The following is a 9,607-nucleotide window of genomic DNA, read 5'->3' as shown; positions in this document are numbered from 1 at the left end:
ACGAAATGTTACCATTACCTTTATACACAACCTTTATATGAGCTTTATTTTTCTTTAGTGGTAAGTATATGGGGAGCAAAACGGTTTGTATTAATGCTCTCAGTAACTTTAAAACAAAACTAGCGCAAGTTTTACAAGAACTCTTTAAAGAGTTTAAGTTTTTAAGAAGAACATAGCAAAAAAAAACTTTGCGTTAATGCACCGCGTGAACTATCTTAGGAAAATCTAATAAATCTAAAACAAACTCGCATTCTTAACTTGTTATAAAATTTAAGTTGCCCTAAGAACGACTCTCGGAGCTAGCAACATTTTACTTTTCAATTAGCTCTATATTTTTGATTCCTTAAATTGAGATATATTCTCTTATCGTTTTAATTCAAATTCAACTAACAGAGGTATTTAAATAACGAATGCAAACGATACCGATATAAAGGCGATTCTTGTACTCACACACGAATTAATTTATCGCCAATACATATTTGAAATTACACCGACACAACTCCGATTCAACTTTTTTAAATAGTCGACACAATCCCAATTTTTACAACTTCTTTTTTAGTTTCTTCGCCGCGTCTTTTCTTGTCACATTATTAACAATTTCGGATTCGTATCGACAGAATCACGTATCGTTTCATCAATAATTATTTTAGCATGACCTCCCACATAATTTGTAATCTAAACCTTATTTTTTCTCAATCAACCCCATATTTTTTATATATATAATTCACCTCAAATTAAGTATTAAATCAAGGTTTTTCTATCGCAGATATCTTATTACGATAGGTTGAAGTTAACATATTATAAGTGACATATTAAAACTTACTTCAAGACATAGAGAGAAAATACTTAAAAATTTAATGTAATACACATCGCCGGTCGACTAGAGAGATGGGAGTAGATTTAGATTACGAACAAAGGGCAAGTCAGTTGGTCGATAAAGCCCAATTTACATTGCCACATAACGGAACGGAAGCGAAATGTCATAACGAAACAGTACGTACTATAATCAATCAACATTGTATTATTACTTTATCGTACGAAATTTATAAAAATAATCGTGTGTCTCGAATAATTCTTCATCATCATGATTCCCCGCAACTAAACTTTTATACGGTATCGATACGAAAATACGTTTCCATCTCGGTCTGCGTCAACGTAAATCGAGCCTAAAGACGTGCGTTTAAATTCACGAGGGTACACATTTGAGTCTCAGGTCCACTTTCGAGGATGCAACTTCGTATATTCTAGAAGTACGACTGCCGTCGGCGAGTCGGCGAGTCGGTTAGAGAGTGTGCAGCTGGTAGACGAGCCGGCAGCGCTGCCAGCGGCGGGAGTGCGACAGTTTGCGCGCGGCGCACCGCATCCTACAAACTATCGGCTGCCGGCGTCATTTGCCGTTCGTCTGCAGCGCCACGTTCAGCTGCGTCCACAGGTCCTTCTTGCACGACTTGGATCTGCTCAAAAATATACATCGATCTATAAATCGTTCAATGTATAACAACTGCTCTGGTATAGAGGTGCGTGTGTGTGTTAGGAATCGTTACTCATAATAGGAAATATTTCCACCAACCCGCAGTAGAGCAGTGTGGTGGATTAAGCTCTGAACCTTTTTCTACATGGAAAAAAGGGCGTTTGCCCAGGAGCGAGGTGTTACAGGCTTTATGAGTAAACGAGAGGATTATAACTATGACAATGATATGGTTAAATTCTGTACATATTATTTTAAAATACCCCATACTTATTATGACAATTTAAAGGCTAATGAGGGGAATGAGAATAAATTTTACCTGCGTAGAGTAGAGAGCCATTCCTTGAACTGTGTGTTACCCTCGGGTGTGAGTTGAAAGGCAGTGCGTGCAGACAGAACGATGCCTACAAACTCTTCGTATTCCACCGACGTCAAGTGATACAACTTCTGATGTATGCATTGAATGTACCTGAATAAGGAAAATGTCTATGAAATATTTCGGCAAAAATACAATTTAAGTATTGCAGTAATTAGTAGAAATTGTAGAAATAATATACACATTATTTTTCAGGTCAGTAATTTGTGCTATTAAGTTAATTAAACCTATCCCTGACCCCAAGAGCTCTGGTCACCTTACTCACAGATACACAAAACTACTTGAGAGCATAATTGTTTAGCAGTGATCTTTTATAAGGGTGGAGTACATACCCAGATGGGGTGTTACAATTTTAAGCAGGATATTTGTTGCTGCGCCTCAAAAGAACTATGTAACAAATACGCAACAGCGAGGGCATGGGTAAGTTGCCTACAGCTTAGTCAAGTCAGTTTGACAAAGTAAGTAGTACTCACATCTGCTGGCACTTGTGCACGAGAGGCGCTAGTGTGCCCCTCAAGTGCTGCATGACCAGGTGGTGAGGCCCGCCTCGCGCCAGCCAGTGGGCGGACTCCACGCACAGCTCGTACAGCACGAAGGGCGACACCACCGAGTTCACCGCGCACACGCAGAACTGGTGCAGGTACTGCGCGCCCAGACGCTTCGATATGCGCAGCAGCCACTTGACGTGCTCGCCGTATGGCGGGTTTCTGTAAGCAGGATTCTTATTTATTTATTTAATTACGTACAGAACATTTTACAGCCATTTCAAATACAGAAATAGTTGTTACATAATATAATATCTAGGTTGATACTCTTAATGTGTACGATATTCAGCAAAGTAAAAAACTAAACGGAACAGAAGTGGACGGAATATATACATATACTAAAACATAAAAACTATGATAGATAAACCAGTAATATGATTTAAAAGTTGCTAAGAGCTACTAGCCCAGCAATAAAATTTATGTAAGTATATATGAACTAATACATACAAAAATATTATAATAGAGCTTTCTTATTCATCGTAAACTTCAAATGCTTATGATTAACAATTTAAGTGACATACAAATAAGTCATACCTTCCGAATTTATTTTGAGGACGGTCATCGTGCACGCGCCTCGCCTGAGTCTCCAGCGCCAACATGCCCACGCGGTAGGCGGCCAGCAGCCTCCGCAGCTGCGCCGGCGGCAGGGCGGGCGGCCCCACGCCGCTGGCCCCCACGGTCGCACTGACTCCGCTGACCGCGCTCACTCCACTGACGGTTGTCACCGTTCCCACTGCGCCCACACTACCCACTGTGACGCCCGGCGCGGGCATCGCGTGACCCGCTGGCATCGACGGAGGAATGGGAGCTGGGTGTTGCTGGAATACAACATTTTCCTGTAAAGTAACAAACATCGTATTATATTGTGTACTCTTTGTTATAAATGACACATATTTATTTATTTATTTGGTACACCAACGATTATTACAATGTTGCTTACATCTACAGTATAATATTTATTTTATTTGCGCTAATTGCACAATCAGTAACAGGTATATACCACATGCTTTTTATATTATGTATACATAACAAAATTCCTTACAAACTGAATTATGTGCTAAACGCCAAGACTAATAAAAAAGATGTAATGTAAAGTACAATGAAATGAAATGCAATGTAATTAGTACAATGGAACAGCCCCTCCGGACCCCCACCGCGGCCAACCAGGCCTCTCAGACGCCCGACGCTTCGGATACTTTACAGCAACCATGATATCGTCGGGCATCAAAAAAACTCAACAGATCGCGACAAAATCCGAAAAAGTTGCCCCACTACAATGAGAAAAATTCGCGTAAATATCAGAAAACAAATATATGTATAACTGACTGATTGACGCCGCGTTGGCGCAACGGTTAGCCATGGATTGTACCTGTTGCGCTGACGATTGCGGGTTCGATCCCCGCACATGACAAACATTTGTATTGGCCATACAAGTGTTTGCCGTGGTCTGGGTGTTTGTGCAGTATTTGTGGGTCTCCCCACCGTGCCTCGGAGAGCACGTTAAGCCGTCGGTCCCGGTTGTTACTATGTACACCTGATAGCGATCGTTACTCATAGTAGGGAATATATCCGCCAACCCGCATTGGAGCAGCCTGGTGGATTAAGCTCTGATCCTTCTCCTACATGGGGAAAAAGGCCTATGCCCAGTAGTGGGATATTATAGACTGAGGCATTATATATATATATATATACACAAGAATTATTGATGAATATCACAAATTAATAAAAATAAATCAAATGATAAGAAAAAATAAGTGTACTAGAGGAACAATGTAAAATGACACAACTAATTTGGCCGATATTAATTGATGTACAAAAATTATTATTCCACGCCATTATTACGCCGTATATATACGCCATTGTCCGAATATTGTGGATATATCTTGTCGATTCGAACCTTTATTTAAATACGTTCTTTTATTTGAGGAGAGAGTATCGACGGACTGAACATTAAATGTTTGAGAGTTATGAAACTCAAGTTAAAAGTGTTTGAACAAACCCAACTTTGTTTTATATATTAAGATTAGCCATTTCTTCCAGATAACCTAAACGCAAAAAGGAAAATTTAATATCGAGACCGGGTAAGTGGTAGTTATATAATAAACGTACATACAACTGTCTACATTCTTCTAATACTTATAGTAAATGCATAAATGAATGAAAAGATAAAAATATAATATATCTCATCACAAACTAATAAATAAAAACTGATGATATAAATAAAGAAAATTTACAAAGCACACAAATATATAAACATAGAAATGCCATATAATAACACTTATATATCATATATAAATCATCTCCATCATAGGTTGTGGTCACCTCTCAACCGCTCTGGTGTAGTGGTGCGAGTAATCGCCAAAACACCGACGGTTTGCGGGTTCGATTCCCGCTCGTGATAGATATTTATATTTGTACAAATATTCCTTTCTAGTTTGGATATCGTTCTTCTGGGTGTCCCCACCGTGCTTTGGAGAGCACGTTAACCCGTCCGGTCCCGGTTGTTATCATATACACCTGATAGGGATCGTTACTCGTAGTAAGGATAATTGTGTTTGCTCGCAAACGAAAAAAAAACCGACTTCAATTACATCGACAAGTAATACAACGTACCTAGATCGACGAAAAAATAGTCAAGCAACTACGCGTTATCAAAGATTACTCAAAAAGTAGTCATCAGATCTCGATAAAATTTATATGTGACTACATGATAAACATCAGCTTTCGATTAAATTAAAAATTATCAAAATCGGTACACCCAGTAAAAAGTTATTAAGGATTTTCGAGAGTTTCCCTCGATTTCTCTGAGATCCCATCATCATATCCTGGTTTCCTTATCACGGTACCAAACTAGGGATATCCCCTTTCCAACAAAAAAAGAATTATTAAAATCGGTACATCCAGTAGAAAGTAATGCGGTATAATACAACGTAGGTCGACGAAAAAAGCGTCAAGTAAAAACGCATTATTAGATATAACTCGAAAAGTAGTTTTTAGATCTCAAATAAATTTAAATGGGACCAATTGGCACACACAACCTTTCGATTAAAACAAAATTTGTCGAAATCGGTCTACCCGGTCAAAAGTTCTGATGTAACATACATAAAAAAAAAAAAAAAAAATACAGTCGAATTGAGAACCTCCTCCTTTTTTGGAAGTCGGTTAAAAATATCCGCAAACCCGCATTAGAGCTGAGTGGTGGATTAAGCTCCGGTCTTTCTAATACATCGAGAAAGAGGCCTATTGTATAGTAAGATTGATCAAAGTTAGTTTTATGTAAGAGTAGTTTTAGCATAAATCTACGTACGAGATGATCTTAACTCTGAAGTATCGCCAAAATATATACATTTTTCTTTCAAATAAAGAGAATTCGTATAAAATAGTACAGTACAGCAGAGAAAAAACGTATAAGTGATGACACTTTAGCTTAGAGCGAAATTCAGAAAGGTGGCGAGATTTTGTAGTCGCTCAAGCTTATTAAGTTGGTCCTCGGTCAAATTAAGATAGCTTTAATCTGCATAACAGAACTGATTTGCTAACATGATTTTGTTAGGGATTGGCAGATCGAATTTAAGGCGACGTAATGAGTTCAGTGTTGTAAGTTTTGGTGATTACATTTAAATGGTCCGACCAAAAGAGTATTTTATCTAAATGAATGCTGAGAACTCTGAAAGTGAAGCAATAAGGCAAACTTACGATCGTGCCGATAACAATTACTTGTGACTTTCAAGGGTTGATACCAGAGGCGGTTCATCCTAAAGAGAGCTGTTGCAGTGCACTTCCACAAGAAATAGATAGGTAATCTTAAATCTATATTTCTTTATCATACTTACATACTATCCTTAATTACATTCTTTCTATTTTACTATGCCTTTACAATAGTTTATTATATTACGTACATTTGGCATTAAGTTGTAAGGAGTGGAGCGCCAGTGATTGCACTTCTATGAAACGAAGCTTAATACGTTTCCTAGCACTGTATTCAATGAGTGCGAAAGAGAAACATAAACACAGGCCGACGTGAGAAGCAAAAAATTTCGTATTAAAAATTAGCCTGATTTGGAGCAACGCTCACGCGCGACTTTGTCAAGCCGCGGGATTCGGCCGAGCCGAGAGAATAACCTGCCTATGCGCTGTTGCTGTTCTTATATATACAAACAAACGGGTCGATTCCGTATATTATTTTGTAGTTTTTCTTTTAAATAAGTATTAGAAAATAGTTTGTACGGGACATTTTATTTTATAAAATAGAATAATACAGCGTATCTTTTAATATACAGCGTGACAAGACTCTCGAAATGCGCCTTGAACTGAAAGCTAAAGGGCCACATCCTGTAATAGTACTTACTCAAAAATGTATTAAGAAAACTAAATCTTTTACGCCTGTTTTTAAATCTGAACAATATTTCAAAACATCTCTGTTGTGTGGAAGTGGAAAAAGCAATAAAAAAAAATTGTTTCCTGTGTCTGGTGTTTGGAACTGGGACCTGCAGTGATGGTAAATCTGCGTGGACGAAATGGATTTCCTGTACAAATAAAATAAATGGTAAGCTCTAGTTTTCTTTCTTTTCTAGTTTTTTTCAAGGTATATTTTGGATTATGTGGATTGCACTTACATCATTCCTCGGGTGCAGAATGGCGATATATCTGAATATCGTCTGCATACATATGGTAGATAGAACAAATACAAAGAGTTAATGAATTAATAAAAATCGAAAAGGAAATGGAGATAAAACGCTGCATGAGGTACCCCAGATTGGATGTCACATTATGATGAGAAAGCCTTATTAAGGCCTACGCGTAGACAACGCTCTTTGAGGTAACTCAAAAACCAATTTGTCACCGATGGAGATGCGGTTAAGGAACGCAACACACTCAGTAGGATGTTGATTTATATTAATTTGTCATTTGTATACAAAAATTTCAATAAACTATATTGCTTACTTTACAACTACACAGTTATAATTATGATGATAAACATACTTATATCTTCAACAGCAACTCACAGTCGCTCAAAATCAATCCAGCTCATAAAATATACACTTCTCTAAATGTATGTCGATAGCCTGACAGTCCAGTTAATATGAAAACAACCTGAAGATCTCATTATGGCTCAATAATAACAACGCTATAAGAGCTACACGGTTATATTTACAAACGAGTGTCCGTTGCCCAAGTAAATAAAGAGAAAGCAGCATGATGTATACTCACACTGACGGCTATGGCCTGCGCGTGCGAGTGCTGCACGTGCTGCGGCAGCGGCGCGTGCTGCGCGTGCTGCGGGTGGTGCGGTGGGTGCGCGTGCGGCGGCGCCACGATGCCGCGCACGAAGTACGGCTGCAGGGCGTACTGCGCGCCCGGGTGCGCTGCTGCCGCGCCCCCGAACTGCACCGCGACAATTTTATTCTAAATTATCTAGATCTATAAAATTTAAGAGTCTGTCTGTGTTTCGTCGTAGTGACAGAACAAATAGTGTTTGCTGTCAAACAAAAAAAAACTGACTTCAATTACATCGACAAGTAATACAACGTGGGTAGACGAAGAAATAGTCAAGTAAATACGCATTATCAAAGGTTAGCCCAAAAATTGTAATCAGATCTCGATGAAATTTAAATGTGACGACACGATAAATATCGGCTTTCGGTTAAATTAAAAATCTTCAAAATCGGTACACCCAGTAATAAGTAATGCGGATTTTTGAGGGATTCCCTCGATTTCTCTGGGATCCCATCATCAGATCCAGGTTTCTTTAGCATGGTACCACACTTAGAATATTTTCTTTCCAACAAAAAAGAATTATCAAAATCGGTTCATAAACAACGAAGTTATCCCCAAACATAAATAAAAAATAATAATTATACAGTCCAATTGAGGAACCTACTCCTTTTTTGAAGTCGGTTAAAAAACGCCAATTTATATCATTGCTGCAGCCATGAGACTTTTGTGTTGACCGACAGTTCGATATCGTACCTGAGGCGGGTGAGTAACTTGCAGCTGGTAGATGGGCGGAGGGTAGGGATGGTACGCGAAAGGGTAGGCCAGCGGGTAGGGCAGCGGCACGGCAAGCGGTGGCGGGGCGCGGTACGCCGGCTCGTCCAGTGTGTCCTCCTCACTCGCCTGCCGCAGGTACAGCTCATGCCAGTAGCGAGCCACCGTATACAGTACTTCTGGATATACGCCGCCGCCTGTTGGTGTTAAGAATGACGATTACAATATTGAATAGGGCTTTAGGGCTTAATACAGCTTCTGCTGAATAATGCAGGCAGACTTGAAGGTACTTATGTATGTTTAAACTATTTATATCACCCTTTTCACCTTAAAAGGTATACCAACAGTAAGTGGTATATCTTCTATTCACTAAAGTGCAAAGTAATCGTGAAACAAAATAATTAGTTGTGCACGTAAATGCAGTGAACGGGATGGTCACCTTTGGCGGCCGCCTCGACGGTGAGGCAGGCGCGCTCCAGCATGGCGTCGCTCTGCTCCTTGCACTGCAGCACGGCGCGCTGGATCTCGTTGTAGTTGAGCGCGTGCGCGTGCGGCAGCACCGACAGCGCCAGCTCGGCCGCCGCGCGCACCATGTGCACGTCGCAGCCCGACGACGCCTGCCACAGCGTACACGATTGCCACTATTAATTCGCGCTACTATTGGTACAAACGCTCTGCTCTAGTGGCCCGAGTAGTCGCCTAAAACACCGATGGTTTGCGGGTTCGATTCCCGCTCTGGATGAAATGTATTTGTTCCGGTTTGGATGTCTGTCTCCCCACCGTGCCTCACAGAGCACGTTAAGCTGTCGGTCCCGGTTGTTATCATATACATCTGATAGCGATCGTTACTCATAGTAGAGAATATATCCGCCAACCCGCATTGAAGCAGCTTGGTTGATTAAGCTCTGATCCTTCTCCTACATGGAGGCTCAACAGTGAAATCTTACAGGCTAAATGCGAATGTGATACTATTAAGGTAAGGTCGTACCGTGTAGTTCTCCTCTCGTTGGTCATAATGTTATAGAAATATTTATTTCCATAATTTACTGCACATTTTGAGTCACATTAAAGTAAATCGCTAATAATATAGTATGGATAATAAGATAGCATTATTACTTTGCTGTGATCTTTTGTAACATCGAGGTACTTTCTCAGTTGGACTGCTTCAAATTTTAAGCAGATATTTCTTGCAATGCCCTAACCTCAGTAAAAAATACTAAAATTTTTTTT

The 9,607-nt window shown here is 39.7% G+C and overlaps 1 protein-coding gene across 1 annotated transcript in view; it reads right to left on the bottom strand.

Annotated features, from left to right (window-relative positions):
- Positions 1-1,387: 1,387 nt before the first annotated feature.
- Positions 1,388-9,607, bottom strand: part of LOC123655145 (zinc finger SWIM domain-containing protein 8 homolog) — a gene marked incomplete at its 5' end in the record, with an annotated part of 32,783 nt that continues 24,563 nt past the window's right edge. Inside the window, 7 exons of the mRNA XM_045590982.1 lie at positions 1,388-1,454; positions 1,788-1,937; positions 2,318-2,551; positions 2,924-3,225; positions 7,601-7,774; positions 8,360-8,574; positions 8,817-8,994. Coding sequence (XP_045446938.1) covers positions 1,388-1,454; positions 1,788-1,937; positions 2,318-2,551; positions 2,924-3,225; positions 7,601-7,774; positions 8,360-8,574; positions 8,817-8,994 — 1,320 coding nt within the window. The remainder of the gene's footprint in view (positions 1,455-1,787; positions 1,938-2,317; positions 2,552-2,923; positions 3,226-7,600; positions 7,775-8,359; positions 8,575-8,816; positions 8,995-9,607) is intronic.

This window comes from Melitaea cinxia, chromosome 7 (genome assembly GCF_905220565.1).
Source record: "Melitaea cinxia chromosome 7, ilMelCinx1.1, whole genome shotgun sequence".
NCBI classification, from domain to species: Eukaryota; Metazoa; Arthropoda; class Insecta; order Lepidoptera; family Nymphalidae; genus Melitaea; species Melitaea cinxia.
Note: the sequence above shows the minus strand (reverse complement) of the source record. Positions and strands in the feature narration are given on the sequence as shown.